This window comes from Carya illinoinensis, chromosome 5 (assembly GCF_018687715.1).
Source record: "Carya illinoinensis cultivar Pawnee chromosome 5, C.illinoinensisPawnee_v1, whole genome shotgun sequence".
Taxonomy (NCBI): domain Eukaryota; kingdom Viridiplantae; phylum Streptophyta; class Magnoliopsida; order Fagales; family Juglandaceae; genus Carya; species Carya illinoinensis.
Window position 1 is genome coordinate 44,665,431 of NC_056756.1, and position 18,526 is coordinate 44,683,956.

Genomic DNA, 18,526 nt, shown 5'->3' on the forward strand with positions numbered 1-18,526 from the left:
AGTGAACACAGGGTATTTCAAATAAATATACTTACTTCCTTATATATAATAGTACCTTGTACATTGATGGAGAATGTCAACTCATTAAAATATATGAAGAAGAAATTAGTTTATACAAGTAGTTTACATGCAGGCAATTATTCATGCCTAGCTAGTGAGGAGTAGCAAGATTATTGGTGTTACATACCACTGTGTAACACCAAGATTATTTCTGGCTTGAGGGTGCCCTGTTTCTTTTCTTGCCCATGTTTTCTTCGACACTACATACCACTGTGTGAGGTTCATTGGATATTAGATTTATTTGGTCACATAGTAGATGCTGAGCATGCTTAACTAGAAAAAGCATTGGTCACATGGTAGATGCTGACCATGCTTAACTGAATTGTATGATGAAGATTGCAGCTGCCTCCAAAATAAACTGCTTCTATTTCAATCTTTTTATATATAGTTAAATATTTCAAAATAAACTGCACTTAACTTACTGCACTTAACTTTGGTGGCTTCCAATGCATAGTTGAAATGTACTTCAAAGATTGCTATTTATATAAAACCTGTTTCAGATTTAAGTAGAATTTCAATGAGGTGTTCTATTTTTATTAGTCAAAAATCTCTATGATTTTGTGTCTTAGTAGCATATTTATTCGTGTCAATTGCAGTCATATACTGCTATATATGCTGATGTTAAAAGCTTGAAATGTACTGTCTTGTTTATTGTGCTGCGTTGTATGTGCTGCTTTGTCTGACAACTTAATAATTATAATTCTCCTAGGATGGACAATCTGTTGGATGAGGACCCATTCTTCACCACTCTCTTACAAAGTGGAGGAGAAGGTCGTATTACCACTCCAACATTCTCACAGCATTCTAATGTTATGGTCGCTTCAACCCCCCTTCACGGTGAAAAGAGGCCTCCAACAAAAAAAGTTCAAAGAGGAGCTTCTTTCACTGTTGAGGAGGATAATGTACTTGTTTCTAGTTGGCTCAACATTAGTATTGATGCCATTCGGGGAACTGATCAGAAATCCACTCAAATGTGGGAGAGGATTTCTGAATTTTATCACGAGTATAAAAAACCACAGACTATGAACCGTTCGGTTGGATCATTGATTAATCGTTGGTCCATGATTCAGAAATGCACAAATAAGTTTTGTGCATATCTAGCTCAAGTAGAGTCATTGCACCCGAGTGGTGCAACCGAACAAGATAAGGTATGTACACTTTTCCTTTAATAATATGGTCTATTTATTCAAAGATTTATTATTTGACACTATTCTTTAAAACTTTTTTCAGATTGAAAAGGCAAAAATATTGTACAAAGAGATGGAACGAGGAAATTTCACAATGGATCATTCTTGGAATCTTTTGAGACACCAACCCAAATGGCATCAACATATGAATACGCTGAATACGAGGAGAAAGCCACATGATAAACATCCTTCCAATGAGCAGTCAAGTGAAGTTTTGGGCGATGTTGTGGAGGAGCATGTTGAAAGGCCTGCTGGAAAAAAGGCTGAAAAGGAAAACTTGAGGAAGCGAAAGGCTCAAGAATCATCTGATGCTGAGTTCAACACGACATTAGGAGCAATGACCGAGGATAGACGATTGTTCATGGCGGAGAGAAGAGAATGGCAGACGAAGGCTGATCGTGATAGAAGTGCACAACTGGATCTTGATAAAAGAAAGTTTGATGCTGAGATGATGGGCAAGGATCTTTCTGGTATGAATGCCATGCAGCAGGCCTACTTCCGTAAAGTTCAGAAAAAAATTTGGGAAGAGTCAATGAGTGATGAAGATGGTATATCCGAATGACTTTCTGATTTCCAGCTTGTAGTGGCTGCTTAGCCACAAGACTTTATAATGAAGCATGTGGCTGGGCAGCCACTATGATAATGGATGACTTTCTGATTTCCAGCTTTTTTGAATGGAAATACATTAGAATTTGTGAATGTTAGTTTAGTTTTTGGACTTGGTTTTGTGGATAGAAAATCTGTGAAGTATCCATTTTTTGGAAGTGTTTGTGGATCTGTTTGTATGTGATGAAACTGGATATTTGCTGGAAGTATTTAGTGAATGGAGGTTGTATTCTTAAACTTGTCTGTTGGATCTGTTTGTGGACAATATATATGATAATGGTGTCATTTAGTTAGGCTGATTTTGTATGCTTTTTCGATTGCTGTATATTCCTATTTTGAAGCTGTATTTTTTATGTCATGCAGTTGAATTTGTGAAGGTTTATTGGCTCCAAATGTTGCAGTTGTATAGTTGCAGTCAATAGTATAGTTTGTAGGTTTTATTAGATCCATCCGAGATGTATATTCCATATTGTGTACCAGTTTTAGAATCTGAATTTGTAGAGTTGTGTAGAGCTAAATCCAGCTTTTAAGAAACTGGTTTTATACGAGATGTGTAGCTTTTAATCCACTGAATTTGTATTTCTATTTAAGAAGATGTTGTAGCTGTATGTCTCATATTTATATCCAAAAAAAGCATATACTGCCTTGACTATAAATATATATACAGCAATATATAACTGAATGGAAATACAGTTTAATTGTAAAATATGAAAAAAAAAAAATTATTATTAAAAATATAATATTATATTATTATTTTGATGAATCTAATGGCTAATCCAATGTGGGATTATGGATAGGAAGATTTTATGATTATGGAAAACATGTACTTTTCATCAAAATTTGAAGATGGCTTTGATGAAGCCAATGCCAATGCTCTAAACCCGCCAGGATCGATCTTAAGATGGGTTCCTATTTAATTTTTTTAAATGATGTTGTAAACTCTTTTTTAATAAATAAAAAAATACGAAAAATAAAAAGGTTATAAATGGTCTTTATCGGTAGCCATGCGCTAGACCCTCGGGCTAAAAACTAGGGTGATGCTAGAGTCATTGAAAAACTCTCCCGAATATCCACCGAACTAGTTTATTTATATTTTTTGTGATTTATATTTTTTTTATTTACTTTTTTAATATTTTTTTAAAAATTTCACAATATCACTAAAATTTTTTTATTTAATTATTAAGTTAAAAAAATAAAAATTGAGAGACTTTTTCAGAACTCAAATCATTTTCCTAAAAAATAAGTAAAAAGCTAGGCTTTCTTGTCCATGCCTTTGTCAATTGTCACCTTGAAATGTATCGATCGCAATAGTACATGCATGGTCTGTCATATCAAACGTACGTAGATTTGAGGGCTGTAAGACAATGCATCTCTCCTGCAATATCAAATGAACCAAGTAACGTAGCTATCCGCAAAGTTTCCAACTTTGTCATTTTCTTTTCCATTCAAAAGAGCATTATGCATGGAACATTGGAACTCTACTTCTATATTCTTTATTTCAGACCCTTATTAATAGCGAATTTGGCTCGACTCAACTGCTTTAAACCAACTAACTATCATCTACGTATATATGAGTAGACTTGTACGATCTTTTAAATTAATATTTAAAAAAAAATGTTTTCATTATGTTACGATTTGAGCATTTTCCTAAAAAGAACGTACAGCCATTTCCAGCCCTAAATTAATATTTATTATGTTATTGATTTTGTGGAAAGCAAGGTTTTGAATACAGTATCATACCAGTCGGTGTGTCCAGTATTTACCATGCTGGAATAGTAACATACGGATGAGGTAGGAGTTTTGTACAATGTCAAATACCGGTGTGCCTCGATCAATATCAATCGATTTTTTTATATACCATTTGGTTTTCGGTATACAAGTCGAAATTAATATAAAAAACTTGATTTTTTCATAATTTTTATTCTAATTTTTACATATGAAAACTATTTTCTTTAACTTTTTTTAATCGTCTTTTCACGATGACTGAAAATTAAATCTCTATTCTAGTTTTTGTGATGAAGATAATCACTGATTATCTTTTTTAATAGTTGAATTGAGAACTTAAAAGTATTATTAAATTTTATAAATATATGTTTTAATTTTTTAAAATTTGCATTGATATTATTTTAAAATATAATTTATATATATATCTATAATTAATTTATCTATATATAAATTATTTTAAAACAATACTCAAAATTATATGAATATAGAAATATTTTATTTAATATTTTAATCAAAATAATTATCGATACGATATTCAAAATTTTATCGAGATAAATGTCTTATGGCTCAAGATAAATAAATAAATAAAAATAATAAAATAAAAAGGTGGGCGAAGTATATTATATTTGAATTACCATGCCATCTTTTCTTTATCATTTCGACGGTCGTCATCATCGTTGTTAGTAATATATATATATATTGAAATTCGATCCTTACTAGAAATTATGCTGTTAGAACCATGAAAAAGGGTATATATTAGATACAAGGAATTAATAGAATAATTAAGGTTCAATGGGGCAAAAAGGCAAAGCAGATCAACGATCGAGCTAAGCTAGGGATCAGTTTGTGGGAAACTGGCTGATTCCAACTGAATAATCGTATAATCCTTTTGATCTTTGCTTCTCTTTCTGTTCGTTCTTTCCTCTGTCAACCTGTTAAGGTCTCTCTTTTTGGGTTAAAAAAAAAAGGATAATTAAATATTGAATTTTGCATTTTTTTTATCATATTTTATTTGGAGGACTATTAATGCATTGTCAAGTTACAAAATTTCGATTTGGATAATGAGTTGAGTTGAGTTGAGTTGAGATGAGTTAAAAATTAAAAGTTAAATAAAATATTATTAAAATATTATTTTTTAATATTATTATTATTTCGAAATTAGATAAAGTTAAATTATTTATTATATTTTATATTAAAAATTAAAAAATTATAATAATTAAATAAAATAAATTAGATTAAATTAAACTAAACCTGATAACCAAACATCGCTTCAGCGGTTGAATTATTATCCCTCACCTCTTATGGGCCAATTGAGCATAATACCAACCAATCTGGTCCTAAAAAATTAATGGGCTTTCTAAAGATTTTTGGATTGAGAGTCTGAGACAAAGGAGCCTCGGTCAGGGAGCAACTCTAACAGGCTGGTACTCGGATATCACAAATAGCAGAATCACGAGACGAAACCGGGAGTATGTCTGGTCGTATGAACCAGACTCTTGTTAAAAATGGAAACTTTTTGGCTTTATTTTCTGAGCGAGCCATTATCCTTTTCCATAAAAAAGAATGAGAACGAAAGAGACAGACAAGACTCTGATTGGTGAAGCTGAAGATGGAGTACAATTTTGTACAAATACAGGGTCTTCCTAAACATTCAGGCATACAAAACCTTGCACAAACATCCGACATTTTCTTCCCATGTCAGCTAAACCAAAGACCCGCCGGACTGGAGTTGTGTCCAACGGCAACAGGGATCACCGGCCATCAAGTTCTCAGCTGAGTTGTAGACCATCCCACTTTTTCAAGATAATACTCCCCTCCTGCATGCATGACATGAAACTGGTAAACACCACTTGTACCTCCATTTCTTTTTCTAACTATCAAGTTCTTAATCTTCTGTTTTGTCTTCAAGAAACCGAAGGAAAATCAAATGAGGCCGGATTCCTTCAATACTGTGCTAAAATTAGTTGCTTATCTTCTTTTTGTTATTCTAGTTTCTAAAAATTTGAACCCCGATCCCGATGCTTCCCCTAACTCACATGTTATGGCAATTTCACCGCATCATTGTTTTCCATCTGAATTGCCAAAATGATCTGTTTCTCATATTTTACTTGATTAGGTTGGCGATTGATCCGTCGAGATAGTTTTGAGTACTTAGATTTGAAAAAAGTAAAAAGCAGATCCCTCTGACAAACTTAAACATGGGGTGAACTCACAAGCCTAATTTAAAATGTTAAAGTTATTAGATTGTGTCGCATTGCTCAAAATCTCATGAATGTTGCAATTTGATGATTAAAAACCATTGATATACACCTTGAAAGCACAGTTTTCCTAGATTTTCATTTTACACTGGCCAAAGAAAATGTAACTAAAATTGATCCCTGCAGAGTCTCCCTGAGAAGTTTGTAAGGAAATTTGGGGATGAACTATCCACTGTTGCTGTACTCACTGTTCCCAATGGTTGCGTTTGGCGAGTGGGATTGGAGATAGTCCACAAGAAGATTTGGTTTCGTGAAGGTTGGCAGGACTTTGTAGAATATCTTTCTATCCAGCAAGGGTACCTGTTGGTCTTCAAATACAAAGGGAATTCCAGTTTCCATGTTCTAATATTTGATATGACTGCTACCGAGATTCATTATCCATCTAATCGCAAAGATTTTAAATTGAAAGATCTGGTTGACATAACTGAATGTGATGGCGTAAAAGACTCAAGGCAGGTTAAAGCGATAGAAAATGAAACGCATACAGCAGATGAATTATCCGCAAAACGTGGTAAAGATGTAGAAATGAATGCTGTGCTCCCAAGAGGAAGAAATGTGATGTTCAGAGAAAGGGAATTTGAAGCAGCCACAATGTTCAAGACTGAAAATCCTTATTTCATTCGTATCCTTCGGCCATATAATTTAAACAACTCATTTCTGGTGAGCCTTTATTATTATTATTATTTTGATAACAAGATTTCTTCATTAAAACTAGAGCATTACAAACATTGTTTCTCAAACCAAATAACTGATGAAATTACATCCGGGAAGGACTCCCCCAAACACTAAGATCATTCACATGCCAAGCATATTTGGCCAGTCTGTGTGCTCCTTCATTTCCCATGCGTCCAATGTGCTGTATCTTGCAGTGCCTGAAAGTCTTCATCAATTCTTTAGTCTCTTTATTATTTTCTATGTGCTAATGAAATGTTCAAATCACCCAGAAATATGCTCTGTTCTGATTCTTCTTTCCTTTGCAGATATTGCCTACGGAATTTGCCAAGAAGTATCTTAAAGGGTTAAAATTTGTCAAACTTCAGGCATCTGATGGAAGACAGTGGCATTGCCTGGTCCGTGGCATCAACGGTGCAACATTGCCTGTAAGAATCGGCAAAGGATGGAGGACATTTTGCAAGGACAATCAACTCAATGAAGGGGATATCTGTGTCTTTGAGCTGATCAGGAGGAAGGATGTAGTACTAAAAGTCTCGAAAATTATGCAGGACAATTGAACTAACCTTCAAACTATGCCAATTTGTCTAAAGCTTATTTGATGTTTGACATGCAGAAACTTAACAAGGTACTGCTTCCTTGGATTTTGTTTTACTGCTATGGTTTGTTGCAATGGACTTTTATGCAAAAACCTTTTGGGGAAGCTTGTCCATACTGCCTACTGGATCTTGTTGAAGAAGTGTGGTAGTACAAACTTCTGCTATTATTGCTAAAGCCCTTTTGTTATTACTCCACTTACAGCTGCTTCATTTCGTGTCTGAAACTAGGGACTTTATCAAATAATCATAGAGTTATCGGGCCATCACGAGAAGGCAATTAGTATGTCTATTCAATCAAAATGGAATCAACTTTAAAAAGGTGCAATGGACTCATAACTAAGTGTTTGAAAATGGAGTCCCAACACTTTGTGCTAAGGGTAACTGTACTAGAAAAGCAAGAACTGTTGGGTTGGCGTAAAGGGTCCAAACCCACAAGGAACACGCATCTATGATCTATTGTTGGATTATATTCCCTCAAATTTGACTTTGACTTCTTTTGAAGTTTCCCTCCAATGTGATTTTTTGTTAGTCCTACATTGAAATGACAAGCAAATTTAGTGGTTTATAAGTAAATAAGTTTCACAATACATAAAATAGAATACAAGGGTAGACACACAATAGTAGTGTCACCCAGTGCGAAGCACTGACTGCACACACGCACGTGTGGGCGTGTTTAAATTCAAACGAAGTGATTTGTTTTTCAATTTTTTGATAGAAATCATTTTGTTTTAATTCAAATGAAACATTGCAACTGCTTCTATCATATATGTTTGTTCTAAGATTAGTGTTCAGAATTTACAATCTGCACACTATATAAACAGTGTTGTATACTAAGGATATGATTGCCAAGTTCTCTTTTGCAGAACTCAATTTGTGAGTGAGAGGCAATATCTGTCTAAGAGACAGATAAACAATTACCTCATTGTTTGCAATTTTCAATCTCTGTTTGTTATTCTTTTCTAACATATCTTAGGTTCTTTTTGCTAGATTAGCTATTAGCATTTGAATATCTCTTCATAAGGAGCGAAAGGGGATCATATTCATACATTTTTTTGAGAATAACATCATCTATAATGATTAAATAAGCAATATGGTAGACATAAGTAGGCGATTCTATCCCTTTGTTAGGAATTAGAATGTTGCATCTTCTATTTTAGAGTGTCCCAAAGTCCATTCCCATTTGATCAAAACTGTTTATCATGAAATGAAAATCAATTAGTATCCATCCATTTACCATTTCTATATTTTTCAATTTTAGTCTTTTGATAAAAATGTGAGAAACTATCAAAAATCTGATTTTTAATTTAGATAGCAATTTATCTGATAAAAGGGATATTATTAAAAGATAAATATTTTATACTTGACTTTGACTATATATGGGCAAACAATATAAGAAATAAACTAATGATAATGGGATCTATATTCATAAAATCTGTGAATTAACAGAAGCTAACATATAATTGATTATAACTCTATTTTATTATTAAGATATTGTGTAGAGCAACATCATTTACATTATTTAAATATTAAAATTTATTTTATAAGATTCAAGTTTTAGAATTTCTATTTCAAATAAAATTATTTCATTTAAATACTTTATATGTTATCTATACCAGCTTATAAATAGAATTTTTCTTGATTATAAATATCCACTAAAAAATTATTATTATTATTTTTGGCTTATAATCAATATATCATAGGACACACTTTATTCTAAAAAATAAAATTTAAAATAATATTATTTTATTATATACAAATTGTTATTTAGTGGTAACATTGTCATTTATCATCCCATTTTGACTGCATCAAGTTTTGTTTTATTTTTTGTCTCTCAACTTATGGTTACATGCCCATAGTCATGCTGGAAAAAAAATTAAAGAAAAATTAAAAATTTTACTCATCATCTTCATTCTTCACACCACACACCATATATAATATTTTATTTTTTTTATTTTTTTCTTTTATTATATATGTGGTATATGAATTATGAGTAGAAGATCTCAAGTTTAGGAAAAATAAAACTAAAATAAATAAAAATAAGTGTAGTGCATGGTGTGTGGGGATGAAGAGTAGCAAAATTCAAAATAAATGAGCTTTCATTCTCATCATCCCTACACGCCACACACAATACATTTATTTATTTATTTATTTATTATTTTTTAAAATTATTTTTTTAGTTTTATTCTTTTTAAACTAATTAAAATTTTCTACTTATCGTCCATATACTACAGCTTTGGCAAGAAAAAAAAATTTGGTATGTGGAGATAATGAATAGAATTTTTCAAAATAAAATAATAAAAATTCTAAACATAAGCCCACACACAACACTTTTTTTTTAATTGTTTTCTTTTACCAAATGTTTGGTATATGGATAATGAGTAAAAGAATTAAATTAGTTTAAGAAGAATAAACCTAAAAAAAATTTAAAAAATAAAGAAAAATGTAGTGTATAAGCTTATGTGTAGTAAAACTCACAAAACCTTTTCTTTGCCACGGAAGAGCATCCTTATTGCTTTGGCCAAATCTATTTTTAACATTTACCCAATATTACACATTTTTGTATTTGCCTATTCTATTTAAATTCAATTTCTACATTAAATTAACCATTCACTCTATATATAATAATAAAATATTATTAAATTAATAATTTTTTATTTAATTTATTTGTATCACATTTTATATTCTAATTAAAAATATTAACTACTAATTTAATATTAATAATAATTATATTCTAATTAAATTAATATTAAAAATCATATTTTCAAAAGTCATTTAATGTTAATAACTAAAAATTGAGATTAAACTCATTTCAAATTCTATCTAAATTTCTTAATTACTAACCAAATATCTAACAACATACTCAATCTAATGAGAAATTAGTATTTTAATATTTGGTGAATCAACTATAATCCTCCATATTTAGCCAATTATTATAGTAAAAATTTAAATTATTTTAGCTATACTCAATTTAATATGAGATGTTTTTGACATAGATTATGTAAATATTAGAAACTTTCTCATTTGGCAAAACCAGCGACGATGTCCTAATAAAAAACGTTTCTTTTACAATGGTATTTATAACGCCCTCGCTATTGTAGACGTATTACGATATTGCCATCAAAGGATATTCGTCATCCTTTCAAATATTTCTCGTGTTTTATTTAGACGTCATAATTCCAGAAGAGACCTTCACCAACTAGACGCCTACTCTCTAATAAAGAGGCGAAAATACGACTAAGAATTTGCGGGGAGAGAGACAGTTTTAGGGAGGGAGAAAGGAGCTGATGGAGAGAAAGGTTGTGGTCATATGCTGTGTAGTTGGTTTCTTGGCGCTGTTATCAGCTGCTACTGGTTTTGCTGCAGAGGCTACAAGGATTAAGGTAAACGAAAGTACCATATATGCATATGGGTTTTGCTTATATTTCTTGGCGCGCTCATTCTTTGATGTTTTCATTCAAGTTTGCCGTTTGGTTGCTTTCTCTTCTTCATCTTGATTTTATGTGACACCCTAGCTCTCTATTGGTTGCTAAGAAACCTGAGGAAATGTGAAAAGGCGAAAAAGACAAAAAGCAGTCTTCTTTGCTGTTTCGTTTTCTAGTAATTGAGGGGGAACTTTGATGGTGGATAACCTGCGATTCACACCCTTTTCTTTTGACGAACGAGAAGTTTCATTTCACCAACTGAAAAAATACTCGTAAACCTACTCCAGCTGTACGAAAACAAACAGCTTAATATTGAACATAAGTGAAACTTGAGCTTATTTGAGTATAGTCATGAATTTCCTTGCTATTTGGATGGAAATCAAAGTTTCTGACCACAGCTTGCGGCGCTAATCTGTAAAAATTCCCCTTGCCAAGGGAAACAAATAAGGAGAAAGAATATTACCTTGTATCAACTCCTTCTTTCCTTCAAATAACCAACCGAGCTACCATTCAAAGCAATCAAAGAATTTGCTGTGATAATACAGGCCCAGATCCAATAAATAAAGTTAGCTAGAATGCCAATGGCTACTAATATACAAAGATTAAAATCCCGCTCCACAGTATCATAAACACGGATTTGAGCATTGGATAGATTTCCATATTTCTCTTTATTGACCATTCAGAGCATGGATTTGAGCATTCTGACTTTGTTTTTGCACTTTGAAGACGTGGCCCCATTGTTTCAATTTCCATACACTTAGAACCTGTGGCAAGAATACCAGCCTATCAAGAATTTTTTCTTTTGATAGGTCCCTATCAAGAAGTTACAAGTACATATAAGGTTTTGGCCCTGAGCTAGTACTAGAAAATGAAGATATTTTTTATAAGTGAATGATATGACATCCTTGGAAGTTGAAATTCCACTGTAGTCTGAGAATATTTAGTCAAGACTCAACCATAACTCATTAGACTGCATCTAGCTTTCTAGCTACAAAGTCAAACTCTTCCCTCTAAGTAGTCTATGTATTCAGAGCCCCTAGATAAGGATGATCAAAGATATCCCTCATTATAAAGACAATTGCAGAATTCCGTTTTAAACCTACTATTTCCTTACCCACCATATCTTTCACAAGCTGTTTTAACAATGTTAAAATCCCTTGCTAAGGGCCAAGGCCTGCCTAAATTTGGGAACCGTGCTGAATGATCTCTTTCCAGAGCTGTCTTCTAGATGCACCACTATTAGAATCATTAATGAAAAAAATGTGCAACATGAAATTACCATCAGTGTTAGAAACATCAGAACTAATAATTTGATAGAAAAACTTTAGCAAATAAACATCTGGCACACCATTCTACAATATCCATATCCTGCCTATTTCATGACAATTGTAATTATAAACTCCAAGGAACAGTGTTCCTTAATCCTTAAAGCATTCTTTCCTTTTCAACTCTACTCCAAACCAGGCACAGCAAAAAAATATAAGACTTGAAAGCCATGACCTTCTTGTCTTTTTGCCTAAAGGGGTAATTAACACCTCTTAAAATCTAAATGAGACAATTCACATATGGAGCAGGTGTAGGCTCCCTTTCATAATCAGAAATAAGTGAATTCAAGCTTCCATTTTCGCCTCGAGCCTTCACAATTCTTCTATTGATTTAGCTTCAGCCCATCTACTAGAGTAGCATCAATCAGCTGTTCTATAGTGATATTAACATCATGAGTCCTCTTCTACTGCATTTGAACTCTCATCCATCTCTTTCTCTGTTTCCCTTTTTTCATGAAATATCAGCATTTGTTTGTACCTTAGTTGCACTTGAGGAGACCTCAACTTGACTTGCGACATTATTTGTGGCTTCCTTTCTGGATAAAATAGAGAATTTTCGCCATTCAGAAGTTCTTATCATCATAATTAGCTATTTCACAAGCTTCGGTGTCCAACTCATCAATAGCCGCTGCCTCACCACAATTGGAAGAGTTCCTCTAAGTCCGAGTGATAAGTTTGTGAACTCTTGTATCTTCCTCTGTATGGTACCTCCTTGAACAGAAGTCCTAACCTGAGCTGTTATCCTCAGCCATGGAAACTTTAGAGAATTGAAATAGGATTCAAGATCTCCTAGTCTTTCAATCTTAAATGGTTACTTACAGCAACAATTACCAGATCTCTGACATTTGACACCAGTCATCAAATCATCCACTCCATAAATGCTGCTCCTCTAATTTGTTGACCCATTGAAGTTCATCCACAATTGGGGGAAAGTGCTTCTTTAGAAGCCCTACATCTATGCAATTGGGATGGTACTGCCTCCTATTTTGTGTCCAGTTTTTTTTTCTTCATAATAATTATTATTCTTTGCCTACAGTTGTCTTTTCCCCCTATGAGCTACCAACAGTGGTCTTGAGTTTTATGATAATGTCATATTACTTTTATATACACAGGGTTTTCAAGTTCAGTTCCCTTCAGCTTCTCAATGTGTATACCCTAGGAGTCCAGCTATGGCTCTTGGTTTAACTGCAGCACTGGCTCTTATGATAGCTCAAATAATTTTAAATGTCTCAACTGGGTGTATTTGTTGCCGAAGAAGTCCTAATCCTTCTGGCTCTAATTGGAGAGTAGCACTGGTCTGCTTTGTTTTTTCCTGGTAAGTTTCATGTACTAATTGCTGATAAGAGTCATAAGACACTTGTTCCTGTTTGATTGTTCTCATATTATCATATGAGAAATTATCATTGATGAGGACTTGTATCGGAATTTTAAAGCATTTTTCAGTAGATACCTTGGCTTTAAACAGGTCTGAATATAGAGATTGGTGTAGTGCTGTTTCATGAAATAGTTTCGTAGTACTGAATGTTCCTGTTATATACTACTACTAAAAGTTTATATCTGGATTAGTTTTTGTTTTTTTCACTGGCTCTTGTGTGGTTATGCCATAGGTCTTCCTTGAAAGATGTAGCACCTTCTTTTTTTACAAGTAGCGGATTATATTAGTAAGAATAGGCATAGCCCAAGTATACAGGGGGGTATACAAGAGTTAACACCTAGTCAGGAGGAAGAAAAAGAAACAAGAAAACCAAGAAATCTAGGCCATTGAAATCTTACCATAATCTGTAATTCTTTTCTTCCTCAAGCAAGTTTTAGTGCTCCTACATCCTTTCATGACCAAACCTGTTAAGATGATACACAATGAAATGACTTATTAATTTTGTTTTCCGGCTCCCAAAACTTGGAATTTGAGAAGAGCACACTGGAGAAGATTGACACATTGACTCAAATCTACCACATTTTTCTGAAAAGAATAAGGATACACCTACAATTATCTAACTCTTTTACAACTTTGCGAGCAATTATGTTAAATTGTTTAGCATTATTGATGAGGTGGCACTATCCCATTGGTTGGTTGTGTATCATTACTTTTCTGAAAACCTTGCAGTTCTAATTAGAGGATTCCCTAAACACGAGGTAGAATACCTTCTAGAATTACTTGTGAATTTTTTCCTTGCGTACTTCCAAGCATGGAATAATTTATGTGCACAAAAGAGGGTGCTTGTCTATGGTTCCCTGTTTTCAACAATTTTAATACTGGAGAATAATACTCATGCTGATAATATAGCTCTTGGGAAGGACAAGGATCCTCTTCAGAAGAGTGGAAATTTCCCCCCTACATTTAAGTGCGCTTTTCTAGAATTTTTTGCTCATCTTTGGCATTTAAAAATCAATGTGTATTTGCCTTCAGTTGAGTTTGCCTATTTCACAATCGAGCAGGTTCACATTTGTCGTGGCGTTTCTTTTGTTGCTGACGGGTGCTGCACTCAATGATCGACATGGTGAAGAAAGTATGTACTTCGGCAACTACTATTGCTATGTTGTGAAACCTGGAGTCTTTGTTGGAGGTGCCATTTTGTCCCTTGCAAGTGTGACTCTTGGGGTTCTCTATTATCTCACCTTAACTTTGGCAAAGAACAGTAACAACCCATGGGGAAATTCTGATGTTCCTAACCAAGGAGGGATAGCTATGGGACAACCTCAGTTCCCACCCCAGACTCAGAGTACTCACGAACCTGTATTTGTACATGAAGACACTTATATCAGACGACAATTTACGTGATTGGTAATTTGTTGTTCAGACAGTATTTGATGATATATGGTCCTCTCATCAGATTACAATATGCTCCTATCTGTCTTGAAAGGATGATCACGTTGTCTCACCAGGGAAATGTGTGTTTCTTCGATCACATTCTGCTCTTGGCTGGCATCAGCAGGATCTTTTTAATGTGTTTTTCAGTAACTGGGATATCTTGTGTTCATATAAAACGCATTATATTCTGATACGAGTTGGATGGTTCATTTAAAGGTAAGAAATTTGCTTTTTGGTCCATGTAATTTTCCAAATATGGCATGCTGCTCGAACGAATTGGACTAATTTACACACTATTGAAGATGCAGAATCTTGAATGGAAAAATGATATACATACAACCACTTTCACAACTCTTTATTCAATCTGTTTTAAATAAGGAGCGTTTTTTGTAATATAACTTATAAAGTAAAATTGTTTTATAGAAATACCTGTATCATTAGTCATTACTTATCTTGAATTTATAAATATTATGTCACAATTAACCTTTGGTGTAAATTTGTATATTGATGAAAGATTTGTGACTGTTTTTAATCTAGTTTTCTGCATACAAATTTGCGACTGAACGCTCACGAATTTCGAGCATGCCCTATTTGGGAAGAATGGTCTAAGTGGTGTTTAGAATGAATAGTTCAGAAGCTTTATGCAGAGAAATCAAATTTTCCACCCCCTTCCTCTCCCGTCAAAGGCAATCGCCGAATTGAGCTCTATGGCATTCATTGAGACATTTTCAGCCGTGACCGTGAGAGAGATAAGAAGTGAGCTCTATGTCATTCATTGAGACATTTTCATCCGTAGTAATAAATAATGCAACTCACTTATTATTATTATTATTATTCTTCTTCTTCTTCTTCTCTCTCTCTTTTCTTTTAAATAAGTACTTTTGTTTAAAAGTCTTATGATGAATGAAAATCGTGAAAACAACATGCATTGTATCCAAAATTAAAAAAAAAAAAAAAACCTTATAAGAAAGGCCAAAAAATTATTACCGACAATCCTATCCTATCCTATCCTATCCAATCTTAACAGGGCTATTATCTCATTTGGGCCCGCTCAAAATCTGTCATATTTCCTTACACCTTTTTTTAGCAAGAAAATCAGCAAATTGATTTATTTCTCTATATATGTGTCTTAACTACTATGTTCAACTCCTTTGCAGAGTAAGCAATTCTCTCAGTCTTCTTGCACAGCCCAATGATCATCACCATGTCCATTCCACCAGTTAACCAACACTTGGAATCAGTTTCAACCTCGACATTAGACTGCATCAGCATATTACATATTTGCAGACCATCAAGCAAAGCCTTAGTCTCAGCCATTGTGTTGGTACCATTTCCATAATAAGCCACAAAACCACCCAAGATTCCCCCTCTATAATCCGGAACTATCCCTCCACCGCCACATTTACCAGGATTTTCCAAACTACACCCATCAATGTTCAACTCAAAACCCAATAGTGGACTGGACCATTGCAGGACCTTAGTAATTTTTATTTTCAAATCCAAAAAAGAAGGCCCATTTTAAGTAATATAGCCTCATCAGTTTTTCTTACCTTTTTGCAAGTACACATTTTCACCATTTGTTGAGCTAGTTTGCTTCTGATCTTAAAACAAACCACATTGGCAGGTTCTGACTTTCCTTCCATGCGAGCTTTGCTTCTTTGAGTCCATAGACACTAGGTAATAATTGATGGATTTAATCCCATGATAATGTCGAGTTGAGATACCGCTCTGGCTTTACGAAACCAAAACCACACCACCTGCTGCCAGCTTCTGATCCTGTCTAGTTTAAGACCCAGCAGCCCTGCAAAATGCCCCCATTTATCCATCACCAACTGACTCACTTAACCATAAAACACGATCAAGTGTTTCTACATTTGATTTCTCACAGCATTCACCTTTAGAAGCCATGGCAATGTTCAACCTTTGTATATTGGCATCAAAAGGTAAGCTACCTTGAAAGCATTTACATAAATATAGACTAGCATTTCTGTTACCGTATACAATTTTAGATGTTATATAGATTATTATTAGCTATTAGCTATATAGATTATGTTACCATGTATAGATGCTGATTTTTAGGAATCAGTTAGACACCGTGTATGGCACGTACCTTTGTGTATAGATGGAATGAATGACATGAAGGGAAATCAATTTACACAGAATCATTTTCCAGAAAGGGCTCTCAGTTTATCTTGGGTTTTCTGAGTATTTTGACATGATATCAAGAGCAGGTTGTTGATTTTTGTGTCTGTTTGAATTTTTTTTTCTCTTGGATTTGTGGGTTTCTTTGGTTCGGCGCACTCTAGGTTCAACTTTGGTGCACCAGCTGAGAATTTTGGTGGATCCGACACTTTCTCCATTCTCGGCTTTGGTCTGATCTGGGTTCTTGCAGTTTTCGGTGCAGCAGTTGGGAGCATTTCGGCGCCTCTATTGTTTGTGCCTTTCGGCAATTTCGGTTGCAGTCTGTGGTTCTTCTCGGCAATTTCGGCACTTTCTAATTTGTGGGCTGAGTGAACGTGTATGGGCTTCTTGGTGTGCACGTGTAGGTGCTTCTATCGGCAGTAAGTGGGAGAGTGGGCAGGTATTACTTTTTTGTTATACTTTCTCATATTTACGGCATAATGTCTTTTGAATCGTTTGTTGTGAAATTCACAGGTAAAAATTACTCTGCATGGGAATTTCAATTTCATTTATTTGTTATGGGAAAAGAGTTGTGGGGCCATATAGATGGGAGTGCTCCGGCACCTCAAGATGTCGAGGCTTTGTCTAAATGGCAAATTAAGGATGCTCGAGTTATGACTTGGCTCCTTAACTCGGTTGAGCCTCATCTTGTTCTAAATTTGAGGCCTTATAAAACTGCTGCTGATATGTGGAATTATCTCAATATGGTTTATAATCAAGACAACTCTGCTAGGCGTTTTCAATTGGAGTATGAGATGGCTAATTTCACACAAGGAAGTCTTTCAATTGAGGAATATTTTTCTAGTTTTCAAACTCTTTGGGCTGACTATTCGGACATTGTTTATGCTAATATTCCCGCTGCAGCTCTCTCTGCTGTCCAAGCAGTGCATGCAACCAGCAAACGAGATCAATTCTTGATGAAACTACGGCCTGACTTTGAAATTGCACGGTCTAATCTAATGAATTGTGCTCCTGTCCCATCTCTGGATGCTTGTTTGAGTGAACTTCTTCGCGAGGAGCAGCGTCTACTCACTCAAGCTTCCATGGCACATCAGGCTCCTGCTAGTGTACCTATTTCTGTGGCTTATGCAGCACAGGGGAGGCATAAGGGGAGAGACATGCGTGTTGTCCAGTGTTTTAGTTGTAAAGCTTTTGGTCATATTGCTCGGGATTGTCCCAAGAAGTTTTGTAACTACTGCAAGAAATAAGGTCATATCATCTCTGCTTGTCCCATTCGACCTGAACGGAAGCAGGGTACTGCTTTTCATGCCTCCACTGGTGCCTCTAGTTCTGCTGCATTGCCTGCTGCCTCGCCGGTTGTTCCTATTCTTGTTCCTACAGCCTTAGCAAACCCGAACACACTCACTCCTGAAATGGTACAACAAATGATCATTTCTGCTTTTGGGCTTTCAGGTAATCATCAAGTTTCTTCTACACCATGGTATTTTGACTCCGGAGCTTCTAATCATATGAACAATACCATTGTTCCCCTTTCTAATGTCCGAAATTATGATGAAAATCTGAAAATTAACACTGATGGCAGCTCTTTGCCTATCAGTGCTGTTGGTGATCTTTCCTCTTCCTTAACTGATGTTTTTGTGTCTCCTACTCTCTCTAAAAATCTTTTTTCTGTTGGTCAATTGGTTGATAATAATTGTAATGTTAATTTCTCTCGTTTTGGT

At 34.4% G+C, this 18,526-nt stretch overlaps 4 protein-coding genes across 4 annotated transcripts; all 4 read left to right on the forward strand.

Moving 5' to 3' along the window:
• Positions 1 to 646: 646 nt before the first annotated feature.
• On the forward strand, positions 647 to 2,133 carry LOC122311759 (glutathione S-transferase T3-like). The gene is made up of 2 exons (XM_043126418.1): positions 647 to 1,208; positions 1,291 to 2,133. Exons 1-2 carry the CDS (start codon positions 771 to 773, stop codon positions 1,807 to 1,809), a joined length of 957 nt encoding a protein of 318 aa, XP_042982352.1. The 5' UTR covers positions 647 to 770; the 3' UTR covers positions 1,810 to 2,133.
• A 2,928-nt stretch (positions 2,134 to 5,061) lies between these two features.
• Positions 5,062 to 7,317, forward strand: LOC122309471 (B3 domain-containing transcription factor VRN1-like). Its single transcript, XM_043122966.1, has 3 exons — positions 5,062 to 5,417; positions 5,963 to 6,496; positions 6,817 to 7,317. The coding sequence occupies exons 1-3, from the start codon at positions 5,274 to 5,276 to the stop codon at positions 7,066 to 7,068; spliced, it is 930 nt and encodes a 309-aa protein (XP_042978900.1). The 5' UTR covers positions 5,062 to 5,273; the 3' UTR covers positions 7,069 to 7,317.
• Positions 7,318 to 10,273: 2,956 nt separating this feature from the next.
• LOC122311967 lies at positions 10,274 to 14,903 on the forward strand. Its single transcript, XM_043126768.1, has 3 exons — positions 10,274 to 10,487; positions 12,967 to 13,169; positions 14,291 to 14,903. The coding sequence occupies exons 1-3, from the start codon at positions 10,392 to 10,394 to the stop codon at positions 14,631 to 14,633; spliced, it is 642 nt and encodes a 213-aa protein (XP_042982702.1). The 5' UTR covers positions 10,274 to 10,391; the 3' UTR covers positions 14,634 to 14,903.
• LOC122311966 lies at positions 14,754 to 18,526 on the forward strand. The gene is made up of 2 exons (XM_043126767.1): positions 14,754 to 14,879; positions 15,821 to 18,526. Exon 2 carries the CDS (start codon positions 17,285 to 17,287, stop codon positions 18,050 to 18,052), a length of 768 nt encoding a protein of 255 aa, XP_042982701.1. The 5' UTR covers positions 14,754 to 14,879; positions 15,821 to 17,284; the 3' UTR covers positions 18,053 to 18,526.

What these genes read in the sequence shown, in the direction of transcription:
- LOC122311759 (XM_043126418.1), top strand. Translation starts at nt 771, where the DNA reads ATGGACAATCTGTTGGATGAGGACCCATTCTTCACCACTCTCTTACAA. An exon ending in GTGCAACCGAACAAGATAAG is followed by an intron (nt 1,209 to 1,290) that starts GTATGTACACTT and finishes AACTTTTTTCAG; the next exon opens with ATTGAAAAGGCAAAAATATT.
- LOC122309471 (XM_043122966.1), top strand. Translation starts at nt 5,274, where the DNA reads ATGTCAGCTAAACCAAAGACCCGCCGGACTGGAGTTGTGTCCAACGGC. An exon ending in GCATGCATGACATGAAACTG is followed by an intron (nt 5,418 to 5,962) that starts GTAAACACCACT and finishes TGATCCCTGCAG; the next exon opens with AGTCTCCCTGAGAAGTTTGT. An exon ending in ATTTAAACAACTCATTTCTG is followed by an intron (nt 6,497 to 6,816) that starts GTGAGCCTTTAT and finishes TTTCCTTTGCAG; the next exon opens with ATATTGCCTACGGAATTTGC.
- LOC122311967 (XM_043126768.1), top strand. Translation starts at nt 10,392, where the DNA reads ATGGAGAGAAAGGTTGTGGTCATATGCTGTGTAGTTGGTTTCTTGGCG. An exon ending in CAGAGGCTACAAGGATTAAG is followed by an intron (nt 10,488 to 12,966) that starts GTAAACGAAAGT and finishes TTATATACACAG; the next exon opens with GGTTTTCAAGTTCAGTTCCC. An exon ending in GTCTGCTTTGTTTTTTCCTG is followed by an intron (nt 13,170 to 14,290) that starts GTAAGTTTCATG and finishes ACAATCGAGCAG; the next exon opens with GTTCACATTTGTCGTGGCGT.
- LOC122311966 (XM_043126767.1), top strand. Translation starts at nt 17,285, where the DNA reads ATGTCTTTTGAATCGTTTGTTGTGAAATTCACAGGTAAAAATTACTCT.